General features: G+C 42.0%; 1 protein-coding gene across 5 annotated transcripts in view; it reads left to right on the forward strand.

Moving 5' to 3' along the window:
- UNC13B (unc-13 homolog B) overlaps positions 1 to 25,625 on the forward strand; it is a 191,792-nt gene that overhangs the window by 161,584 nt on the left and 4,583 nt on the right. For 3 of the 5 annotated variants that reach the window (XM_086770217.1, XM_086770214.1, XM_086770213.1), the window contains 7 exons: positions 1,562 to 1,650; positions 4,360 to 4,512; positions 6,430 to 6,553; positions 14,940 to 14,996; positions 19,461 to 19,541; positions 19,927 to 20,074; positions 23,255 to 23,311. In XM_086770217.1, coding sequence (XP_086626343.1) covers positions 1,562 to 1,650; positions 4,360 to 4,512; positions 6,430 to 6,553; positions 14,940 to 14,996; positions 19,461 to 19,541; positions 19,927 to 20,074; positions 23,255 to 23,311 — 709 coding nt within the window. The remainder of the gene's footprint in view (positions 1 to 1,561; positions 1,651 to 4,359; positions 4,513 to 6,429; positions 6,554 to 14,939; positions 14,997 to 19,460; positions 19,542 to 19,926; positions 20,075 to 23,254; positions 23,312 to 25,625) is intronic. The other 2 variants (XM_086770216.1, XM_086770215.1) reach the window with 1 other exon arrangement.

The raw sequence follows: 25,625 nt of genomic DNA on the forward strand, positions 1-25,625 counted from the left end.
AGGGTCAAGACAAACCACTGCCAAGAGATGTTGTTTTTGTTTTGTTACCTACAAGCTTGGCTAGAATGACTGCTGACTGGCGTGGCATTAGCTTCCTTCTGCCTTCCTAGAGTGAGGGAGTTTTAAAGGTAACAGGAATACAAATTCACTTTAATAAAGGAAAAATAATCAGAGCTAGCTATGCCTAATGTTATAAGGCTTAAGTAATAGTCATTTGCTTGGGTTTTTTAAAAATTATTTTTAAAATTCTGATCCAGGAGTTTCATTAGCACAGGTTCCAATGCCTAATAGAGTCAGTTTTCCATGCCAGCTCACAACAGGAAAATGAATGGATCAGATTCCAAATCCTCTGAGGCTTGGCTTTCTATGACAGATGCTGAGGAACATGGAGAGGGCTTCCGCACTGAATGTGGAAGTAGGAACTCCTGTCATGTTCCAATCTGGTATAGCTGCATGTGTGGATACACTATAAAAATCTAAACTACTCACTGTACTGACATCTGGTTCGTTACATTTGTAAACAGATACTCTGCCTTAGAGGTAAGGGCTGAAGCTCTGAGTGCCAAATGCAAACATTTCTGAAAGGTTTTTGTTTTACAAGCAGCTTGCCTGCCTGCATACAAAGGCAAATCTGTTTTACAAGTTACTTTCTCTGAGCAAGTGATCCCAAAGCATTCAACATGTCTTGTTATATATACACACAGGTAGGTTGCTCAGAAGTGGCTCTTTTGAGACTGGAGTGATGACTACAGCTGGAATACATGGCACCGTTGAATGTAAAACCAGGTGGCTTTGGGCTGATAATAATGGAGCATGCACTTTCTTACAGCATGTGCCAGGGTGTCAGCAGTGTCCATTTAGTGCTTGGAGCACTTTTGTTTGTTTGTTTTGTGAAGTCTTCTCTGAACAGTTGTACACAAAAAGCTATCTGGCTCTGTGTGAGAATAGAGCTACTTGTGCTCAATACCCATAACTGAGAGTATGCTTTCCAGAAGTGATCGGTGCATGACAGTTCTTGCTGTGATGCTGTGGCTAAATTTTCAAAATAGCTGGGGTCCAGTCTTCTGAGAGCAGTGGCTGGGTCAGTCTTCAGTTTGAATACTGACAGCAGGGTGGAAGGTGAAATAGCATCTTTCAAGACCATGCATGGAGAAATGCGCAAGTAAATAACATCCAGTCTGAAAAGCCCTGTCTCCTTCTAGACGTAGAGCAGTGAAATGACCCGTGAGCCCAAGGTAATGCAGAGTGCTTGATGATTTCTCAGCCTGCCTTACTCTGTTGGCCACAGGGAGTTCACATTCACTTTCTTTCTCAACTTTGCAAATATCAGGAAGGGTATCGGAAGGTATTGGAGCCTGGAGAAACCACTTGCTGTTGTTTAGACAAATACCTGTTGATAATTTCACAGCTTCTGTAACAGCAGCAGGCAGTGGAGGAGAGCATGCTAGCTGGCAGAGTCCAGTGGTGATATTAAGAGTAGCCTCAACAGTGAAGAGCAGCACTGCAAAGGGCAGCGCACTGCTCTCTGGATTCAAGCTAAGTGCTCTTCTTTCATCCACAGTTGGATGCAGAAGCAAGTGACCATCTCAAAGAGCTCCAGGTGAAGCTGAACAATGTTTTGGATGAGCTGAGTGCAGTGTTTGGTAACAGGTGAGTATAATGAGGTCCTTGTCCTTGAAGCATTCCTTTCTTTTCTCTAATCTCACTCAGTCAAGTTAGGAAGGGAAAAGAAACTCATGTCAACTGCATTGTATTTTTCTTTTTGTCATAAATTCATGGTCTTTCAAATACTGAGACCATCTAAAGAAGTGAGAAATGTTTTAAAAGTCTCTCTTTTCTATAGTGCTCTGCTTAGAAATGTAACACGGAGATCTCTCAACTGTAAAATGTATTTGAATTACATAGACTGATTTTTTTTCTGTAAGTAGTGCTTGTCAGTGACTGATCTGCCTGCTCCTTTATTGCTCAGGAAGCAGTTTCCAGCTTAGCATTTACGAAGCAACATTCTTGTTTAAACGTTCTGCTCTAAATGTTTGAAACAGCTGACTGATTTCTGATTGTTAAATGAATATCGGAATAAGAAGGAAACAGGTTTAGAATTTGAGATTGACTTGTTCTAATGTTGCTGTGAATGGTGTTTTGTAATGTTTCGAGGGGAGGAGCTCTTTAAAGTATTGTAATTGATGTAGAGTAATTGAGTAGAGTAATTGATGGCAATTACATTTTATTGCAAATCATGTTACTGTTTACCTGAGGATAAAAATGTGCTCGACTTCATAATAATTTTGTAGTGAACCATAAAAGATGTCAATTAAGCAGAATCTAGAAATATAGAGTTCCCAAGTGATCTTCAAAAACAACCACTTCTCATGATAACCTCCATTCATTTCATGTTGTGCTTTATAACAAGATTAATGCAGGTATGAACCGTAGTGTAGCTGAAACATGGACAAGAAGAATAAAGCAAATAGAACCAACTTAGCCTCCTGCAGTATACAGATTTGCAGTACTTATGACCAAAAAATCGTGGTGGGATTTGTTAGTGACTATTTGGATTTCAGCACACAGAGCTAAGTGGGGAGATAAGTGAGGAGTTCCATTGCCAGTAATGGACGCTGTAGCAAGTAATGGAGAGATTCAAACTGTAATTGAATTGGATCAATAAGGCTCATAATTAGGTGGAGGATGAGTGGGAAATCATGATTAGGGGGTGAATTTTGTCTCCGTGGTGTCAATGCTACAAGACAATTAAGGTACAATCTTGACATTTGCCAATATAATTTGAAGAGATTATCCAGTGTCAGCGTACATACAGGGAGTGTTTTAGAGACATGTGCCAGCAAGAGGTTTAGCAAGTCAGATAGCTCAGATACTTCATTCCTTAATAGTAATGGGGAATGAAAAGCAGAGCTGCGGTTTACTGTATAAGCAGGATCTTCTAAAGGATGTAAATGTGGGAGACAAGACAGATATCCACAATTTTCTGTGCAGAGTCTGTAAATAGTTGCTCATACAACGCTGTGCACACCTGACACTGCAGGTCTTAACTTTTCTTGATTTATGTGAGGTAATTGTGCCTGCTGGGAAAGCAGCACGCGTCCAAAGAACCTCACCACCTTTGTGCTGAGAGGGGATTATGTCTGGACACAGAAGCCTTTTCTGCTTTAAAGGATAAAATAGAGAAAAGGAGCCTTGAAAGGGTTTATACTTCACGCAAGGCTAGCTTCTGTTTCTTCTTTTCTGGAGGCTGTAGGAGTGAAGGAGGGAATTCCTGCAGGAATTGCTCCAGTGAGAGGCAGGTTAGAAGTGAGTAAGAGGGGCCGTGAGGCTGGAGGGTGGCAGTGCAGGAAAGGAAAGAGGTGATGATGGGGTGGAGAAGGAAGGTGAGAGCCACAGGGCAGAGGGGTTGTATGGTAGCACCCAACCCACAGATGTCTTAGGTGGCTTGCACACCAGAAGTTCAGGCCTCTTATGCAGATATAAAGCTGACTTCCAAACCAGTGTTCCTGCTCTTACGTCTTTATCTGCTAGCACGACTTCTCTTCCAGGTTTCAAACCTCTGTGCTGTTAGTGTATAGCTAACTGTCATTTGTAACGCCCGTTGTTACTAGCTGTTCTTTTACATGTCAAAGCATTTTCCTTTATTGGCTGAATTGATATGTTGACAGCTCTGCTGATCTATTAATCAGTTTTAACCATTGTATTATTTCATTTTGACCCTCCTCTTAGTAGTAAGAGATGGAAGATGGAACAGTAACTTACGCATGTCACTTCCAGTGACACCAATCATTTCACAGCTGAGCCCGACATCCCGTTTTGACACTTTGATATAGCATGGACTGTATGGCAGTGGTCTGGTTTCAGCAAGCCTTCAGTCTATCTCTATTATTTTAAAGACTTAGCCTATGGTGGGTCATAACCAGATTACTGCCGATGGACTCCTGCGTGCTTACAGTTGTGGATGCATTGTACTATTGCTCCGTAGAATATCCCAGTCTCCGTAATGTAACACCCTGTGAAGAAAGCAAAGATACAGCAAAGTGCTTTAGTCGAAGAGTAACAGTGTTTCTTGAAACCAGGAAAGGACTATTTCTTTTTGCAAGCTGAATTAACAAACTCCTCTCAGATGTGACTGTGTCTTGTGTTCAGAGGTGGTAGGCTGTGGATGACAGACATAAGGAACTGCATAGCATGCCCCTTGGTAACAAAGAAAGTAAGAAAATGAGCAGCAACTCTCAGGAAGGAAGAGTATGTAACTGAGTGCATGGTTTTATGGACTTGCAATGTTTTACCTTATGTACTAAAGCTGAGATCTCTGCCGCTGATAATCTTGGTTTTGCCTCTTCTCTATATGTTCAGCTTTCAGACTCGTATTGATGAGTGTGTCAAGCAAATGTCTGATATCCTCTGTCAAGTGAAAGGCACAGGAAATGTTGCTGCTAATGCCAGAAATACAGTTGCACAAGATGCAGATAATGTTCTGAGGCCACTGATGGATTTCCTGGATGGAAAGTAAGCGACTGTTCACATACACGTTACACATACAGTGCATCGTTTTGGGAACAGGTTGTGGGAAGGAAAAATAGCTCCATGTTCTTGGATTGTTCTTGAGATGTCCAGACTCTAAATTCTCAGAAAGAATTAATGATTTTTCTTCCCGTATCTGCCTCTCTCTCAAGACATGGATCACCTCTTCAGCCTTCATTCAGTGCCAGAGCACACCCTCAGTTCTCCTTTCTCCCTCTGGCCTTTACAGCAGTCAGCAAAACACACTGCTGATCAGGTAGTGGGAAAGACTGAAATTCTACCTGTGCTAGCTATATTTTTTTTCCTGTATAGATTTTACTATAGCCAATTAGCAAACATATTGCAAACCGTACTTACATGCTTGATACATACACTATTCGGTATTTCAGTCATATGAAGTGTGTGTGTTCTAGTCATACCTGGTGCTGTTCTGACTATAAAATAAGCTTCTGAACTACATAAGCTTGATCCATTGCTTTAATTAACTGTTGCCATTAGCACCATGCAGTGTGATTCAGCTGTACAGGGACTTTTTGTGGCTAACGGCACTAATTCTCATCAGCTAAGCCTTAATCTACAAAGAGAAATAGTTTTTAATCATTATAGAAGTTAAACTGCTTGCTGATGCACAGCAGTTCTTTATTTTGAAAGGAGTGGCCACGAATTTTCATAATAACTGCTGAGAGAGATGTAAAGCTTTACAAGTTTAAAATACAGTTTATTTTGTTGCTTTTTGTATTGATTGTCCCATCTTTCCTTTGAGTCACTATGTAGTAAGTGACTCTCTGCAGGAATCACTACATCTAGATGCCCTCTCATTTGAGCATTTTCCATCCATACCTTCACAAATCCTGAGAAGCCACCTTCCCTTGTATCTCTAGGAGCTTGATATGCTACAGGCTTTTCATCTAGCTATGCAGCAAGTAATTTTGATTATGATAATCCAAGCCTGGATTCTTTCCTGCTTTACAGGAGGAGGGTGTTTTTCGATGCTTGCTGAATCCTACCCACATCAATCTTGTCCCTGTTCAGTTTTGTTCATTTACTGTCTAACCAGCTACAGGAAGAAGGGAAATCCGGGAGAAGACATTAGACAATGTAGAAGAGTCAGCTATGGCCTGTGCACTGCTGCTGGCAGCAGAGTTCCTGTTTTGTGGCTCTCCCAGTGTGATCAGTAGATGCTGAAGTCCAACAATCATTTTGAAGAAGAGTCAACAGTTCTTGGCCTTTTTGATAGCCTGTACAATAATAAAGGAGGAATAACTAGGGAGATAAAGCAGAACTTCTTTATGTAAAAGAGAATAAACATATTGCAGGTGTTTGGTGGGCAGTGCAATAGCAACAAAATACAGAGGAGTCCAAGAAATTATGTAAGGTGGTTAGAGAGGTGGAAGATTTGGAGACTTCAGCGGCTGTCAGGAGCTGTGCAGGAACTTCTGCGTAACAGTCTCGGAAGTATTAATTAAGATATTTTACAAAAATCATTTTAATAACCCCTTGAAGTTTAAAACCTATTATTCCGTGTCTGCTTGTAATTTTTTCCTATATACTCTGTAAACCTGATACGTCAGGAAGTACCTTCTTAAAGGGAACCAGCTCAACAGTACACCTGCTCTTATCTGGGCTATTCCCAACTACTATAACTTAGTGATACCTTCTGTAGTCTCTAGGTCAATAGCAATGATTGAGATCAGAAATGTCAAAAATCCATTTTAGCCAAATGTCTTCAGTGCTAGAAGGGTGAAGACAAGCAGTACTGTATGAAAAGGGAGGATTTTTACCCTTAGAGCAATCATTATGACAAACTGCTTTGGGTGGGGCACTGATTCTCCCATACACATCTCGTTTTTCCTTGCAGATTGCATTCTTTGAACTTACTCAGTTCTTGCTCTCTCCCTGCAGCCTGACACTGTTTGCGACTGTGTGTGAAAAGACAGTGTTGAAACGGGTGCTGAAAGAGCTCTGGAGGGTGGTAATGAATACCATGGAGAAGCTGATTGTGCTGCCTCCTCTTACAGACCATACGGTAAAGCATTTTCTCATTCCTGACTCAAAGCAGAAAGTGTTGCCATTGCCTGTTTAACTCATCTCCTTGACCTAATGAGTCATCTGTCCAGGTAAATTTGCCTGCATGTAGCCTACTTGAGCATGGAAAAATATGTCTGTAACCTAGTAAACTAAGAGAGCAGTTCTATTTATAGTAGAGTTGCAAGATACAGGGCACGCTGTCAAAAAAAAAAACAAACAAACCCAAACAGTTCAAAATTCATTATCCAAAAGCAGTTGCCATCAAGTACATCAAATCACATTGATCAGGGATTTGCAGTCTTTTAAAGAGAGCTGTGGATGTTTGGATTATTGGGCAGTTAGTGTTGTCTTCATGATATTGGATCAACACCTGTAACAGTTTTGCCTAATTATTGTTGTCTATTAGTTTTGTGTCTCTCTGACTAGATATTGTTAATTTGGGCTTGCTTGTAAGTGACACCACCCACTGTTTTACCCCCTAGAAGGCTTTAACATCAGTATGGGCTGGCGTGATTTCTGTCTCGCTCGTGTTGGGGCGTTGGGAGCATGTTCAGATAGTTTGCCTCCAAAGGCAGTCTTTTAAATAATTGTTCAGCTGTGTGGATGTGCTGGATGAATGTGTGTCATGTATGTAGTGATGTTTTTAACAATGGAAGATTAACCTCTTCCTCAATTTTGAGAAACCACAGAAACGGATTAAATGTCAGTCACATATGCCCAGCTGCTCTGGGGGATGACACTCAGTTGGAGGCAATGTGAAGTTTGGGCTTATAACCTCGTTATCTGGAGATGGTCCAGAACTTCTTTTCATCTCTGTGTTGGAGTAAACTTGCGATCCGTAGCTAATTTATGCTGATTTCTTTTCTACTCAGTACTGAGTAGAACAATAGTGATTTTCAGTATTCAACAGTTGCCTACATATTATGAGTGGGCTCTTTGGACTGCAGTGTCTAGAGAAGCAATGCAAACCTGCATCTTGTACTACGTGTTCTTGCTCTGTTTCTTGCTCTGTGTCTCTGGCTGTGATGGTGACAACTTTAAACAAAACTGCTGAGATGCAGCGTGCTGTCATACCTAGAATTATAGAACAGTTTGGGTTGGAAGGGACCTTTAAAGGCCATCCAGTCCAACCCCCCTGCAAGGAGCAGGGACATCTCCAACCAGATCAGGTTGCTCAGAGCCCCGTCCAGTCTTGCCTTGAAAAGCATAAAATTAGCATGAGGCATAATTTGCTACTAAACACTGCTTGCTCTGAGCTCAAGTTTGGAGTAATCATTTCTGCTTGCGTTTTTAATTTATTTAGGACAAAAAAAAAACCACTCTAAATTTAAAAGGATGAATTTTTTTTTCTCTCAGTTGAAATGCTTTAAAAAAGGGTCTTTGAGGACAAGTGCTAAAATCATCATGTAAGAGCAGCATTAACATGACCCCTTCAGAATGGAAGCAGTGGGATCAAGGGCCTTGGAGAGAACCAGGGAGGAGCTGCTTGAGCTTTATGCTTACTAGTCTTGAATTTTAAAGGCAGAGTAGGAGAGTGATTCAGTGCTTGTATCGTGAAGAAGGCAGTAACTGTGAACAGCCAATTCTTTAAACCTGCGGGATGTTGCTATAAGCCACTTTGAGGTTTTTTTTACAAAGAGTTTCTTGTTGCCCTCACTTCAGTTTCAAATTGAGCAGCTCTTTTTGTGTAATGAAGCACATCCTCAGTTTTCTGAGATAATGAAAAATGCTCATAGCTGGATTTCTGGCTGCCTAATCAATTGTTTCATAGTGAGGAGGCTGAACTAGTCCAGACTGGAAAAGAGTTATTGTTTCGGAAAGGCAGTTGTGAACAATGCAGTCATTAAAGTGGTCTTGTCTGCAGTCCTTGAGCAAGGAACATGTGGCAAGGCTAGATGGGCTACAAGGCCAAAGAGCTGCTTCCCCTAACCACTGAGATATAGTGATTTATTCTGTCACCACCAGATTTTCGTCATCTCTAGTAGTGAAGGCTGGCAGGGCAAGGCGATGCAAAACTCAAGGTTGGCAGTGTGGACAGAAGCAGTACTTTCTCTTTGCTATTCTACTTCTCTGCCATGCACCTCTTATCTAATTTTGTTTTCTCTTTTATTTCTTTTGAAAGCATATCACACCTAGAAATAGCCCCTGCCACTGTAACTCACTTTCCTCCCAGCCCTCAGCAATAGAAATCCCTAGTGCTGCCTCTCCACTGGATGAAGATTTCCCTTCTAAAACTCCTCTGCAGCCCTTAAGAAGTAAGGGATATTCATGGTAGAAAAGAGTCCCTTTTATGGAATATTTTCCATCCTTTCCATAAAATTGCTAGAGGTGGAAAAGTGTTTTTGATGGTGGTCACGGAAAGCGTACTCGAGTAGAAGGGTCCTGACAGCTGCAGCGTGTATCACTTGTCACTTGCATGACCCTGTCATGGCACAGTACTTTAATACCTGTTATTCTCCAGATCGATCTGTTCCTCTTAAATTAGCTCAGACTGTATTACACAGGGAAGAAAAATCTGAGCTCTCCTCTTCCATTTTCCACCGCTTCTCGAGGATTTTCGTGTAGGGTGAGGCTCAGGTGAGAAAGCAGTCAGCTGCTACCTGTGAAGGATGCCGTGGGGATAGAGTACTTTTATAGCCTCCCACTCTGACAGCCTGAGCTGCGGCTGCCTTAATGACTTTCAGATGAGTGGCTTCTACCTCTGTGAGCATCGACTGCTCATGGGTTGTGAGATTAGTAGGAACATGATCTCCAGTAACTCACCAAGCAGTTCACACCTCACTAGTTTTAAATAAAGATCAACACTTAATTAAACACTTTCTGTCTTGGATGAGCAGATATGCAAACATAGCACTCTGGGAATCCTTATCTTGGGGTTCAGTGCACAATGTTTGGGGATATTAATGGATTAGTTATACATTTCTTTCTCCCTCACTGCTTAGGATGAAACTATAGCATGCCATCATGCTATAGTCAGGTCAATGAAGAGTTGCTTAATTTACACACAGATTATTCCCCTGGAGTCTCTCCTTTATTTATTTCACATGGTACAATGCAGCCATTCATGCGAGGCTCCATGTCTTCTTGCTCCTGCTGTGCTTTTTTCTACTCATCAGACTTCACTAAATGAGAATGTGATCCAAGATAAGAACAATTTTTTCTTTAAGCTGCCGACAGATTTTACATGTGACTTCCAAACTGCCTGTTTTTCAGGCTCGTCTACAAGCAGCACCATTCCAGAGCTATTATGTGGTGGAGGAGAGTGTGGCTTTAAGAGGTTTTCTGAAACCTTTCTTAACTTGTGTTAGCTTAAATGAATCCTCTTGTTTGTGCTAGCTAGGAGTGAAAAAGTCTGAGGCTGCCTCTGTGATGAAAAGAAAAAGCTTTCTTAGCCTTGAATGAAATGAGGGTCTGTGAACTGCGCATGTGCCTAGATCTCTGCTGATAGGAAATTATTTTCCCTTTTTAATTTCCACTTTTAAATGTATTTTCTCAGTGTTTAATATACAACAACAACTAAAAAGTAGGCTAATTTTCAGTAGGTGGCAGGAAACATTGCCTAATTATAAAGTTTTAAAAATTAACTTAAATATTGCTAATAAATGATCAGATTTCATTGTTGCTGAATGTTAGACTTAACAAACAGTCTGGCAAAGGAATGTACAATACCAGATAAAACTTTCTTGCACTCGTATGTCTCAGAAGAATAAGCCTGAGTAATGATACGTTTTCCAAAAAAGGACTGGAATTCAAAAGATTTCTTTCCTAACGTTGTCAACTGAGTGATAGGACAGTTAAGCTGTGAGAGTTTGAGCCTCTTGGGATATAAATCAGTGCAGTTCTGTTGGCTTCTAGCAATTAGACTTGAGTCAGCTGATGATCCTTCTCCGAATGCTTTCTCTGAGGGGGGAAGAAACCAGTCAGACCATTAACAGGGAATTTAAAGTCTGCGTTGTGGATTATAGGTATCTTTCATGTTTCCAAAAAGTTTGAGAAGGTAAAACTAATTTAGTGGGAAGAACCAGGATTACCACATTACTAAGATCTGGCTCCTTTCCACAGAGCTAGGCAGAAACAATTTGTAATAAGACTCAGTTTTTCCTCATCTTTCATCCTTGATGTTTCAATCAATTCCGTTGTGGGCAGCTTTTCTCAAAACTAGCTGATATTTAAGCTTGCTTGTTTTCATTCCCTAGAGACACACATGGTATAAGGGCTGTATGTAGATCTTTGTGATATGCTTTCCATTAACAAACAACTTTTTTCAGGAGATATAGCATCTTGCTTACAAGAATGCCATTTGGCAGAGGAAGGAGCTGTCCAGTCTTTCGTTAGATGTTACCAACATTGATGACAAACTCAATGTAACAGTAAAACAACTTCTTCTTGCCAAACACGTTGACAGGGATTGCCGCTGATCGATGAGGATTTTCTTAGCAGGCAAGAACTCAGGAGCAGTTATCTGAGCAGCTTTGTTCCTTGAAGCATATCAAGTCACTGGGTGTTGCTCAATGTTACTGACCTACCCTCCTTAGAAGCCTGCGGCAGGGAGACTACGTGCCTAGGCTAGTTGTTGTTCAAATATATATTAAAAAAAAAAAATCCAATGAAGGTTGAAAACATTGCATTAACTAATGTTAGCATGTTTTGAGACTCCTCACTTAACTTTTTCAAAATTCAGGTTATAAAAATGTTAAATGTTTTTCTGCTTGGTCAACAGACATGAAAACCTGAAGTTTTAAGACCCGTAAGTCAAACAAACTTCATGACCAATTGTACAGAACAGCAGGCACATCTGTTGCGTACCAGAGTGCTGGCTGAAGCAGTGTCCCTTGGTGGATTATTTGGTGTGGCCAAGTGAAATATCCTTGTTGCTCCTGGCGTGCAGTCATGTTCAGCCTTGCTGACTGGAAATACAGAGAGTTTTTGTACTCTTTCAGTTTAGAGAGTTGTACTCTAACATTACCCATCGGATACTGGCAGCAAGTGAAGCTCCCGGTCATATTTCAGAAGCTTTGCTTTATGGATGCATAGTTATTGACTGCACTTTTTTAATCCCTAAGAGTTAAAAATTTAATCAATTACCAAGAGCTGCTGTTTAGCTAAAAAGTCAATAATATTTATTCTATATTGATTTGTATTCAACAAACATAAAAGACTGAACAATGGTGAGGGCTAGGTGGTGGCTACGGACAGAGCCAATCAAGAGGTTGTCTGTGACTTGAGGTCACAGAATCTTTCAGCTTGAAAAAATGTATGAAGTTTGCAAAACTAAAGAAAAAGTATCTCATCTAAAAACTCACTTCTGGATTGCTGCAGTAATGGGCAGAGGGTGTCCAGTGTCCCTAGAGTGAGTCTCAGTCTTGCCAGTGTTACAGCTGTAAACTGTTTGCCTGCTTTCCTTCTGTAAAAGGGCATCTGCTACCTCTATCAACAAATATAAAGACACTTTTTTTTTTTTTTCTGAGGGGAACCCATCAGTGGGGCTGATGTTAACTTTAATCCTAGAAAAAAAAAGAATTATTTCAGTAATGATCTTTGCAGTAGAATCCAGTTCCCAGAGTCTCCTCTGCAAAAGCGTGTATGGGGTAGTTCTGCTCCACAGAATACTGACTTAAAAGGCAGCAAATAAACAAATACCAAATAAGGCAACAAAGAAAGCAAACTGAGTGGCATAGGCAGGGGCAAAGGGCAATATAATAATTTTGGTTTTGCATCTTGCTTCATTACAGTTCAACGGATTTCAGGGTGGGGAGTGGTCATGTCAGTTGTGGTGAAGTGGGAGGGTGAAAGACTGTTCAGATAAGAAAAGGTAGGAAAGGAGAGGGGAGGAGGGCTGTGAAAAGGAGAATAGGACTAGTGTCTGTCCCTGGAAGCTTATTTCAAACATTCAGTTCAGACATTCTCCAGACACTTCTCAACTGATAGCTCCTAATGACCGACTACAGTCAAGGAGGGACAAAGATCATCTTTGAGAGGACAGTAGAACCCTGTTCCCGGAGTTCCCTCTGCAAATGTGCACATAGGGGAGTTCCTGTTCCACAGAGTACTGACTTTAAAGGCAGCAAATAAACAAATACTGACGTACCTAAGGCATTCCTGAGAGAGGTAATAGAGGAGAGATTTAATGAGGGAAAAGGAATCACCCGTAGCTTTGGCTTGGTCCTAAAACCCAAATCTGACAAGCCTAAAAGGGCAGAAGTGGAGGGCAGTGTTTCACGATATGACACATACACAATTCATGGCCAGAATTGCAGTAGACTGGGGTTTTATTCTGAGTGGAGTAATAGGCAGTTGTGACTTTTTTAAAGAAAAAGGCAAGATTATATGAATGAAAAGTAGTGAAGTGGAAGAAAATAAATTCCAGGACACCCCATAAAGTGCCTCTGGGAGAAGAGACTGGATAATTGTCTTGATTGCTGTTCTGGTTTTGTTTAGTGAGTGGGGCCTAAGGTGGCAGCTTCTGTAGAAAACTGCTGGAAGTTGTTTCCCCTTTGTTCAGTGGACTCGGCCGGGCCTAGGGCAGAGCTGCTGCTGGCCAAGGCCGAGCCAATTGGTGACAGAATGTTCCGTGATAACGCCTCTGCGATAACGTATTTAAGAATGGGAAAACAGAAAGAAAAAGAGAAGAGAAGATGTGAAGAAGCTGAGTGGGGGCAGAGGCGCAGAGGGGGAGGCGCAGGCCTCATGGGTCTTGCAGGCCTCACCCTCTGGCCTCTCGCCAGGCAGCCGACTGGGCCCGGCTCAGCCCGAGCTGGCTGCAAGAAGTGGAGAGGAGATGAGCTGGATGATGTGAAGAGATTCTGAGAGGCGTCTGCCTGCCTATTGTGAAGAACTTTTCTTGTGAGAGGAACGGCTGCAGACGCCAAGGTCAGTTCAGAAGGAGGGGGAGAAGTAATGCGGCTCCTGGCCAAGATTCCCCTGCAGCCTGTGGTGACGACCATGGTGGAGCAGGTTGTCCCTCTGCAGCCCATGGAGGTCCATGAAGGAGCAGAGATCCCCCTGCAGCCCAGGGAGGACCCCACACCGGGGCAGGTGGATGCCTGAAGGAGGCTGTGGCCCATGGAGGGCCTGCTGGGGCAGCCATTCTGGAGAGACTGCACCCCGTGGAATAAATGACCCACGCCGGAGCAGTTTCACAAAGGACTGTGGTGTATGGGTGGGACCCCACAACAGAGCAGGGGAGGAATGTGAGGAGTTCTTCCCCCAACCGTGAAGCAGCGGTGTAAAACAATGCATGATGAACTGACCACAACCCCTATTCCCTCTTCCCCCCTGTGCTGCTCGGGAGAAGGTAGAGATAATGTTAAGCTTGGGAAGAGGGAGGGGTGGACGGAGGTTATATTGTTCTCTGTCTCATTATCCTGCTGTTTTTAGTAATAAATGGTTTTCCCCAAGTCAAGCCTGTTTTGCCCGTAACGGTAACTTTAAGAATTTTCTCCCTGTCCTTATCTCAAACCTCGAGCCATTTTCCTTATATCATCTCCCCCTATTCTCTTGCAGGGTGGGGGGACTGAGAGAGAGACTGCGTAGTCTGGTCCCTGTCGGGGCTGAACTATGACAGTTGCTTTTGACTTTCTCATTAAATTTTGAACTTGACTCCCAAGGCAAAAGGAATATTACACAATAGAGAAATGCTGTGGTGGGGCAAATGAAGAATATCTTTGTTGTAACCACTGCGGAGAAAGTATGTAAAAATCCGTTACACTAGAGCATAAGTGACTTGAAGCAAGATTGCCCATCATTGGGATTTATCTTCCATTTTTGTTTCTTCATTGGTCACACAGCATCAGTAAGCCAAAGCGGGGGAAGAAGAGCCATTGTCCAAGCTTCTGACACATAAAGGCAATGCTGTATTATTTACTGGACTTTGTTTGCCAGTCTCTTGCCTGGTAACTGCTCAGATGCACTTTTGTTTCTGATCTGATGTGTGCTCACCCTTACCTCACTGATTGGACTTCACTGCTATACAGACATTGTTGTCAGTTGTGTGATCTTTTGCTTTGGCCAGTCTTATGCTGTCTTCATGAGTATTTAGACTTGAAATCTAAAGGAGAACTTGGAGATGAAGCCAGTGCAGTGCCTTCACCCCCAGCCTCTGCAATCCATTTCAAGGCACATCCTGTTTAAATGGGTGGCTGCTGTAAGCAAGAGTGAACCAGTTAGCAGAATATTGTGCTCTGAAATAGCCCTTGATGTGATGTCCATGGAAATGCCAGGCTTTATACTGGCACAGAGTAAAGTGTTGTGACTGGCCTTGGGATGGTTATGCAAAATTCTAGCTGTGAACTGACTTGACTTGCTCAAAGGGAAAACATGCAAAGCTTGATTATAATCTTATTTTTTTCCCCTCTCCTTTCTTTTCTAACTTCTTACAATCATAGGGCACACAGTTGATTTTCAGTGCTGCTAAGGAACTGGGACACTTGTCAAAGTTAAAGGTATTGTTCTGCATGGCTTGTGTTAATGTCCGCGTGTGTAAGCATGGAAGTGTAGCTGTGCATAGCGTGTCTTATGCTTCCAGTGGTTTGTCACGGAGTGCATTTGTAGAGAAATGCTTTTAAATGCATTAACTGTGCTTTTAAATGCATTCTGCCAACATTAGTATTGTGTTTAAATTAACTGTTAAATTTTATTGTGGGTGTAATCATCACAGTAGTTTCTTCTGTAGATACAGTGATCAGTTTGGCATATCAATGCAAAATTTAAAAAGTAGAGCTCTTAATATCTCGCCATTTCCTCTGTATTCCCATGTATAAAAGGGAGTCCCTTATGTGCTCCTGATAATGAGATACCGGTAGGAAAAATGATTGTGCTAGCTGTTGATGAATTACATGAACTGTTACAAAAATAACCATTGCTTATGGAAGAGAGCCTGTGTCTGTAAATTCCTTCTGCGTGGGCTCTCTTTACAGGCAAGCTGGCATTTACCATGAAGGCCATGTTGATATGTTTTGACAGTGTGTGACGTGACGGTGCATGACATGAGCGTTACTGAGTGCACACCACCTCATAAGCCAATCAGGCGTTAATTCTCTGGTCATGACGGGAATGGTATGAAAATAGTGACACCTTACAACATTCAAATTGCACTGTGTTGTGGTTTCACTTGTGCTACAACCCAGGTATTATGCAAAAGGCAGTCTAAATCTGAAGCGTCACAGTGCACGAATTGTGCTGCAGGGAAGATGGAGCTGAACATGAACTCTGTCATGGAGTGTGATCAGGGGAATCTCCCCACAGCGAAGGGCATTCTCCTAAGTGATTAGTGCAATTTCAAAATGCATTTATCTTTTCCCGTATTTTTTTTCTTGAGTACTTATTATAGCTCACTTTATATGTCTATTTCCCTTGCCCAGCAGACATATTTTGCATACACATGTTCATAAGCTCAGACAGCACAGAGTTCATTTAAGGCAGTGCTTATTAGCAATCCTAGTAAGTGATACGGACATGCAGGTGTGTCATTAGATGCACAGGCTTTTTCTCCAGCTGCATTTTAGGCTGTTACATAGCTGTTAACAGTGACATAACATCAGCCCTAAAGTGTGGTTCCCCAGGGGAATAGCTGTCACTTGTGCTGGTAGACAGCCCCCATGCACTCCCACAGCCAGGCTGTCCACCCTGGTGATGGGGTGGCTCCGGAGGATTGCGCTGCCTCCACTGTTTCCTGCACTTACAATGCTCCATGTCACCTCCATGGGAGAAATGGGAAGAGAGGAGCTTTGTAGCCAGCCTGAGAAAGTGGGAGCTGGACTACAGCCTCCAAATATGATTCCCTTTTCCTGTGAGTATCTCCTTCCCCTTTCAAGAACAGCAGCGAGTACCCAGAATCTGGAGGAAGAGAAGCCATCTCTGCCCCTCTACATCCACTCCTGGCAAGAGCTCTGAATTTGCTCTGTTTCTCCTGCCAGGTCACAAGGACAAGTTTGAGCACAGACAACTGCGAGTTCCTGTGGCTTGCTTGCATTTTCAGGCGTAATCAGTGACATCCACTGTTATTTTTTACTTCCTCCATATTTTCTCTTCACTGGAATTTCTTCATATATACAAAGTGTCTTTTGCCAGGAATGAGTGGAAAGCTTTGCCCGTTCCCATTCGCGCTAGTCAGATGAAGGCCATCCCTCAGCAGCAGCCTGTCTTCGGTTTAGTTACTGTAAAGCTTAACTTTGATAACTCTGGACTGCATTTTGAGAAATGCATGTAATCATGCAAACCAGGCAAGCCCAGGTGTGCAAGCATTTATTTGCATATCCACACATAGGACTACAGCAGCACAGGGACACGGGATTTTTGTATGTGGCAAGAGAGCCGTACACAAGTGTGAAAGCACTCCAGCACCTGATTTCTGGAGACCTTTAGTTCAGACAGATGATGTGGACTGTGTCCAAAAATTTCTAGAAGAGTAAAGGTGTTACAAGAGTGTAAATTGTTTGGGTCTGTGTAAGCATTGTGGATAAATATATATTTTTTTTTTTATCTGATAGTTTTTACAGGCACATACAAGCTAACAGAAAAGGCATGAGTAAATGGCTCTTCAGAGCTCTTCTCCTGTGCATTTTGCAGTTCCACTGAAAGTCTGGGAAAATTATGGGTTGGATTTTAAGCTTTATTTGCCTTAAATAGAACAGGGAGAGCTGAGCCCTACTGAATCAGATAACTCGGCTGAAAACTGAGACTGATAGACCTGACAAGCACAGGCTCTCGTCCTGATGATAAATCAATTTCACAGTGTATTTTAAAATACTCAGCAAACCAACCATAAAACTAGCACCTTGGTGCTACATATCTGCCTCCCATTTGTTATCAAACCTTTCTGCTTGGTTTGCTTAATAGCTGGCAGCAGGAGCAGGGAGCAGCAGCCTCCTCTCCTTTGCGCTGCCCCTAGGGTAACAGTGGAGCTCTGACCACAGAGGTTCTTCTGAGAGTTACCTGTGGAGAATACAAAGATGAGAGACCAGCAAAATTATTTTAATATTTTTTTTTTTTTTACTACTTCTGCTTTAAGCTGCTAGCTCTTGGGTGTTAATATTTGTGGCTTGCCTCTGGCTGGCAATCTGGGAAGTGCAGGGTAGCACTCTGCAGTCCCTTATAGGAACGGTGTGGGATTTGCAAAGGGCAGGTATGCACAGGAATGACAGTCATGGGCTCCTCTGTGTGTAGGTGCAAGCATTACCAGTCCAGTCACTGTGTTATTTTTACATAATGTGTTGAAGTAAATGGCACTGGGAAAGTCTCTTGGAAAGCAGTGACCTGTTGCTGTGCAATGACAGCGTGGGCAGTGGCAGGGTGATTGCTCAGAGGCTGAATGAGCTCTTTAGGTGTTTAAGAGAAGAATACTGACCACCTGATTTCTGTGCACTGTGGGGAATCTGGTAGGTAGATCTAGAAAGTTATTTTAACAGATGTGAAAGTCACTCTGCCTTGTGGACACAACTACCCTGACTAAATTGGCCTCTGCCATGGACATGGACTTGGGCTCTGGCTGTTTGTGTGCTTAATCTGGCTGTCAAACAGAGAAATAATGTTTTACTCTCTGTGTACTGAACTGTGAAGCCACATAATCTTCAACTGAATTACTCCCAGCTCATGAAGAAGAGGGAGGAGAGCTATTGCTCCCCTAAGGACAGCATGTTGCAACAGAAGATATTTTGCAGCTTACAGAGTACTGTGCTACTGCACATAGGTTTTGCAGACCAGGAGAACCCTACATGAGGAAAAGAGGCAAGTTGAGACGTGTCTGCAGTACTGAAGAAACCACAAACTTGTCTCAGGTACTGCTGACTTGAGAAGCATCTTCTCTGTACAGTTTAATGCAGCACTGTGCAAAGGTGGTAACTAGATGTCTGTGAGAAGTGTGGCAAATGGCTAGCACCGTGCCTAGACTGTTGTGAGCTCCATCTCCATCAGACATGAGATGGATCATGGTGGATAATGGATAGGAACGGCACCAGGCAATGTGAAGAATCACCATGCTGCAAGATAGCCGGCAGGCTTATCAGCATGAAACGCACACGTGATGCCACACACCAGGCATACTTTACTCAAAGACAATTTAGTAGACGTGTCTCCTGGAAAGTGTCTCTTATCAGAGGCTATGACACATTTAAAGTAGGGGTAAGTAGCCTTTGCCTGATTTGCCTGCACCTTTTTCATGAATGCTTCAGCACCTAGGCTGCAGCCAGCTGGCCTGACTCTCCAGCAGTTCAGACAGTTAGAATTTGGGTTTCTGCAAAGCTTTCATTTCCTAAAATGTGCTGGTTTTCCCTGAGACCTAGACTAAGCATCAGAGAGAAGGAGCTTAGTGAAATACTAAAGGATGACACATCCTTGTAGTCAGGCATGATGATGGTGGGTCTTAATGAGAACAACTCCTTCTTTTAGCAAAGGTATTTTCTAGAACATGTTGCTTGCTTGTTTGCTTTTCTTCCTCTACACCAACAGCATGATGAATTAGTGACTTTTGTAGGTAGAAGAATTTTTTAAAAATCCACAATGAACATCTAACAACCTTGCTCAATATCTGGTTTGCAGAATTCCTTGATTTAGGTGGTGTTTAGAGAGTTTTGTTGCAGCTGCTCTGGAATGACAGGGGTAGCATGCAGACTCTTGTTTAGGTTTTCTGAGAGACAAACTGTGATTTTTAAATTGTCACTTATCTCTGTCCAGTTCCTTTCCTTATTTCTGTCTTTTATGCCTGCAAGAAACAGAGAAAGTAGGTTTATTTTCAAGTTAAGCTGTAATAAATGACTCTGTGAGACTCCATTAAGTGTTCCTTAAACAGTTGAATTAATGCTGTGGCCACGTAGCCACAGCATGAATCCAGAGAAAGAGGTGATACCGGTGACTCCTTTTCCTTTAGTCTCTGACAACATACTCATGTGAAATATAATGATTGTTTGCAGGATCATATGGTGAGAGAAGAAACTAGGAGTCTCACTCCAAAGCAGTGTGCGGTTTTGGATCTGGCACTGGATACTATCAAAGTAAGTGATTCCATTTCTGTCTCTGTCATACCCTTGCTCCATCCCCAAATACTATTTGGGAAGATAGTGCCTGTCCCAGTTCAGTAGATGGCAGGAGTCTGTTACAGCAATAAAGGCACTGAGTGATACTGCCATGTTTGTGTAAACCTGAACAGACTCAGGTGACTGGCATGTGCTAGGAGCCAGCATATTCATATATAAGTGCTTTGGAAGAGGAAAGCCGTGAGCAGTTGGTGTCAGTTGGTCTAAGAGCTGGATTTCCTGTACAGAAGCTGCTCTGTGAATTTTTCCAGCTCTTTGCCATCCACACACACAATAGCCCATAAATGTTGAATGCTGGTTGCAATTCTTCCTCAGTATTTTTCCTCTTTCTTTTTACTCTTAGCAATATTTCCATGCTGGTGGGAATGGTCTGAAGAAAACCTTCTTGGAGAAGAGTCCAGACCTGCAGTCACTTCGTTATGCTCTCTCTCTCTACACTCAGACCACAGACACTCTTATAAAAACCTTTGTCCAGACTCAGACAGCTCAGGGTAAGACTCTTTGTGTTGTGGGCAAAGTCGAATGGAGCTATCTGCTCTGTTCATAATTGCTCTGTCTTGTACTGCCAGTTTGTAGAGTGCTTTCAGCAGTAACATTTCTGGAAATGAGACAGTTCAGGGCTTTTGAATCTGGGAAGGAAAAAAGGAGGTTATTTCCTGCTCAACAACTACATCTTGAGAGAGCAGAAATATGTGAAACATAAGTCCTGGGTGTTTGTGGTATTTTTTTCTGCAGCCTTCATTTAACAGTCACATTTCATTAATTCAAGTGGGTGGGTGACTTAAAAGAAGTGAAATTTGAAGTTTTTCTACTGAGACTTACACCGTGGTGAGAGGGACCATTTCAGCAAGATACCATGCAGAAACTAGTCGGTGCCGGTGTCACAGGCCAGATGCCAGCAGCCCGTGTCGGTCTGACTAAGGCTGACTGAGAGCAAAGTGATGAGTCATGGAGCTACATGCTGCCTGTAAAGAGAAAAGTCTCTTAGGAGGGTAAGAAAAGCATTGTTTTGTCTGCAGCTAGTACAGGAGGTATGCAAGCCAGATGATTGCAAATCACCACAACATATTAGTGAACTTCTGGATTGCATCACCGGAGTTCTTTGGTAGCTCTCTGGGAAGGCACGATAGTGCTGCTATTTCATTGATTTGGGAGGAGTAAATAGTTAATTGACTCTGTCTTTCATTGCTTTCATGTAAACATCTCCTGACTGCTGTATAGAATAATTTGATCTGTCATCAGGGACTTTCACTAGCTAACTATGAATCTCACTGATCTCAGAAAGAGGGGAGAGATGCTGTTAGATACTATTATGTCAAAACTGAAACTGATGTTATAAATTTTCAGGCTGTTTAAGTACAAGTGTAGGCATGGGGCTATTGCATCTCAGCAGCAAAAGTCGTACAACTCCTTGAGGGTGTTTTTCTGCCACATTTTTGCTTGGGGTCCTTTGTCCTTTAATTCTTCCAAGCTTATGAGAGCTGGCAACCCCTCAGACTGTAGTAACTGTCAGCGTACTGTCACACCAAGTCCTGAAATCAAGGGACAAGGACTCCCTAGCCATCACACTTTTCCCTCGTGTGCAAATGAGACTGCTTGATACTGGCATTCCCCAACCAGTGGAGAAAATACTGAGAATTCTTGAGCAGAACAAGGTTTATTTTTAAAGTTTTAAAGTGAAAAGTTGAATGTAGTTTTAGGAGACTGAATCATCCCTGCTTTTAGCAGCACGATATATTCTTGCTTAGGTTGAAATGTACTGCATTAAAACACTGAAGTTAACTAAAGAGTCAGTACGTGCATTTGAGAGGATGGTCCTCTAGCTGTGTCCCAGCAGAGCAACGATGACATCCAGTGGCCAGACAGGTTAAAGACTGCTACATCCACAAGGCACTCCGGGAGTTTGGCTGTTGCCATTAGAGTTTTTAACTGGGAACTTGTGTGCACAGTGTATTTTCAATCTTTGCTGTTCTATGGCAAATGTTTCCCATTATATATCCAGACCATGAATTGAAGCTAGCTTTTTATGTGGTTCCTATTATGTTGTTGAGATTAGCCATGATATAAGGATGTATGCAGCAGTGTTCTACAGTCCATGCTACAGTCAGGAAGAAGATGCTCTGTTGAAGTTGCAAAGTAGCAAATTCAAAGCTTATACAAGGATGCAGATTCATGCAATGCATGATTTGATTGTAAAACTCCACTGAGGGTGTTTAGCAGATACACAAAGAGAATTGAACATAATCTGAGAGCAGCAGGAGTATGCAGAGTTGCCAAAGGCACGTGTGTGTGTTGGACTGGGTTTTCTTGTTTTGTTTTTTTCTTTCCAAGAAGCTTGGAAAGAATTAAGCTCTAGTTTTAGGACATAAGATGCACTTGTTATGAGGTCATCGATGATGTCTCATAGCTGACTGATGACATTTCTCTGTGGCTTGTCTGAGCTACCTTAGGAGACAGGTACTGGGCATGGTGGGCCACTGAGCTGGTCCAAATCAGCATCTTCTACATTAGTGTTGTAGTTCAGCCCCAACGGGGACCAGACTACGCAGTCTCTCTCTCACTCCCCCCACTCTCCGAGAGAATAGGAGGAGATTTGACAAACAAAATAAAACCAGGAAAAAAAAAACCCAAACACATGGGTTGAGATTGAACAAAAAGTAAATTTAACAGTAATGACAGAAGAAAACAAGACAGTGATGGAACACAAATACAGTACAATAGCTCACAACAGATCTCCACATCCAGTCTCTTCCAAGTAGCAGGGAGCCTCCCTTCAGCACCCTCCTCACTTATATACTGAGCATGATGTCAGATGGGATGGAATAGCCCTTTGGCTAATTTGGGTAAATTAACCCCAGCTGTTAGCTAATTAGTTAACTATCCCAGCCATAGGGGCTACCAGCTTCAGTTCTCCACCCAGCTCAGGTAAATATTAACTCTATCCTGGCCAGAACCAGGACAATTAGTAGGCTTGAGAGTTTTGGACTCTGAGGAACAAAAGACTGGTGCTATGCCACCTAATATCTGTAGGGCCAATGATGGAGTATCTCTGAGAAAGGCATGACTTGCCCCTGAGATTGGGGCTAGAAAAGGATATTGCTTGCATGCACTCTCTGTGTCCCCCATTAGTAGATTGATTTGAAGATCTACACATGCCTTGGAGGGACAGAAGGGACAACACTAGTATTTACAGCTGAAATCTGCTTACCAGAGCTCTCTGACTGATGTTTGCCTTTGCGTAAGTCAAGCTTCCCACATGCCTATAGGAGGAAATGGCTGCATACAGAACTATTTAAATGCTGACTGCTTGCCTCTCTCACTTCACGGCTCAATGGTTGCATCCTTCCAGTTTGTGAGGTATATGTTGCCCTCATTTTCTTACTGACCACTATGCCATTAAATGTTTGCTCTGCAAAGTTGGGTCAGGGCTTGCAGTTTAGTTATGCCACTACAAATTCTGTTCTTGTTTTAACCCAGACAACCCCTTACTTGTAGACAGCCTTTCTCTCCAAAAGCCTGTGCTGGTGCAGAAGATCTAAGAGGATATTTTGTCTATTAAGAGCTAGAGTATTTGTCTTGTATTTGTTTAAGTGACACTGCTAATTGGATTGTAATTCACACTTTTCTCTCTTTATTCTGCTTGCTTCTTGCCTTTTGAATTCATGTCTCAGTGCATGATGGGAAAGGTATTAGGTTTACCGCTAATGAGGATGTTCTTCCTGATAAGGGTATGTTCAAGACTAATGTTGTTACCATAACAACATTAGCAACTGCCTTGCTTTTGAAGTCATCTTGCCCATGCTCAGAAACCTTTTCCAGAGACTCATTCCCTGTAGCTCCCTGTAGAAGTGAACTTTCACCGAATGCTTGCATCCCACAAATGGAGCCACGGGTTGTGCAGTGTAGAAGTCTGTACCCTGCCTGAGAGCCTGTCCCCAAGCTTGAGATCTATTCACAGGATGTGAAAGCTGTCTCAAAAATGAACTGTTTCTTGAGAGATGCTATGAACTTGTTCCCCTACCCTTTACCGTGGGCTATGTATTGCTGTTTCAAATCCTAGACTTGCATGTGTATGGTCTGCTGAGATGGGCTACTGTAATACATGGTAACGTCTGATAATGCACTCAAGGTTATGGCTGAGCTTGAAACATCTGGCTTGAAAGGGGTAGCTGAAAGTCTGGGCGCTCAGAACAGCCCTAAAAAATTAAGTCTTCTTATGTTTCATCTTTCAATTTATTTTTTGCTCTCCAAAGTCTTTTTGTTATCCTAGGTGAAATACATCCGTAACAACTTGCACGAGCTCAGTCCTGCAGTTTCACCTTCCCATGTCACAATACCAATGAGACTTCTGTGTCAAGATTTAAATCTACTTGTCACTAAATGTGCAAGTATGTCACACAGTTGTACATGATGAGAATATTTTTCACTGAGCATCTGCAAAGTGGTTTTTTGTCTCTGAACATTTCAGTTAATAGAACAAGATTTTTGTATGAAAAGACAAGTATGAAGGTAGAAAACATAAATACCTAAATTTTGTCTCCCTCAAAGGTAATGAGATGATTCTGCTGTCATTCCTCTGAAGCATTAATATCTCCTTTATAACCTGTTAATTACACTAAAGATAGTAAAATGATTGGCAGTTGATGTTTCTGCAGATGTGGCCTGATAAAGCTGTTATATACTGTTGGTAATCTTGTCTATTCCCATGGAAGATGCTGGCAGTGTATGTGACAGACCCACACCATCAGATGGGTCAGGTCAATAATTAAGCCTACCAATTTTAAAGCTCTGTACTTATATACAGAAAAGAAGGAACACTGCCCTTCTAAGCGGGGAGAAAACAATACGTTCAAGATCATGTACAAATGTTACAGCCTAGGGGCTGTTTATTGTACTCAGGTCAGGAATGAGAATCTACGCGAAGATAATAATCTGAGGTTCTGTTATGTTTGCTCAAATACTTGTATATTAATGTGACTTTCACTGCCTACAGTTCTGGGCTATGTAATTCTCTCCAGAGAATTGCACAGATTAGCTCTCAGCCTCTTGTTTTTTAAATGACTGTTTTTGCTGCCTGCAGACTGTTCTTGTGAAAGTTGATGTGTTAGATCTGTCTAATCAAAATGTTTGTTTAATGATATCCTTCAAGCTCCTTATTTTGAATTTCAGACACACCAATTCTTCCACTTAGTGATGTATCTTAGCCTCAAAATTGACAAAATAACACTACTGTTCGTAGGTACCCAATTACCCTGTAGGTATCCCAATTACAACAGCATTGCTAATTGTCACCCTGAGATCAGACGGTTATCAAAGAGAAAGTTAAATCAATCTCACTATCTTATCAAAGACTTCATTTTCATTTTGCAAAGCAGTCTTTTTCTGTAATTTACATGACATCGTGACTTCCCTACCTAGAAAAATGTCATTTTCACATATTGCATGATAATTATTTTTAAAAGTTAAAAAGTTGAAAACATCATGATACACAAATCGTAAGGTTTGTGAGATTTTCTCTCTCTGTTACAATGTGTTATCTTTTCCTCTGTGAAGCTACATCTTGTTTTCTCCCTGGCTAATTGATGAAGGGAAATAAGTATGCAAATTGTGAGTGCTTTTCTCTCCTAATTTTTGGTGCACAACAGTGAAGGGCTTCTCATTATCCTCCAAAGGGAGGCAGATAGGCAGTCAGGATGACAACTTTTATCTGATATATAACATGGAAAAAGCTTCTTGGAGAGTGAGACTGCACTATGGCTCAGTGCAAATCACTGACATCTTTGTCTTTTCTTTTTAAACTTCCTCTCTGGTCTGTTTTTCTTGGTTTTGTTGGGTGTTTTTGTCCTCCCTTTTTCTCTGAGCAGACAAGAATGCTGATGCCCACAACTGGAATGCCTGCATGTGCACACAATAGCTTGGCAGGAATCTCTGAAAAATCCTTGCTCTCTGTGAGGGTCCGTTGTTGACCTTTAGGTCTCTTGAATTCTTTTAAAGTTCTTACTAGTATTCTTAACAGGGTGTGATCTTTATGGTGGAGTGCTA

This window comes from Chlamydotis macqueenii, chromosome Z, assembly GCF_036417535.1.
Source record: "Chlamydotis macqueenii isolate bChlMac1 chromosome Z, bChlMac1.mat, whole genome shotgun sequence".
NCBI classification, from domain to species: Eukaryota; Metazoa; Chordata; class Aves; order Otidiformes; family Otididae; genus Chlamydotis; species Chlamydotis macqueenii.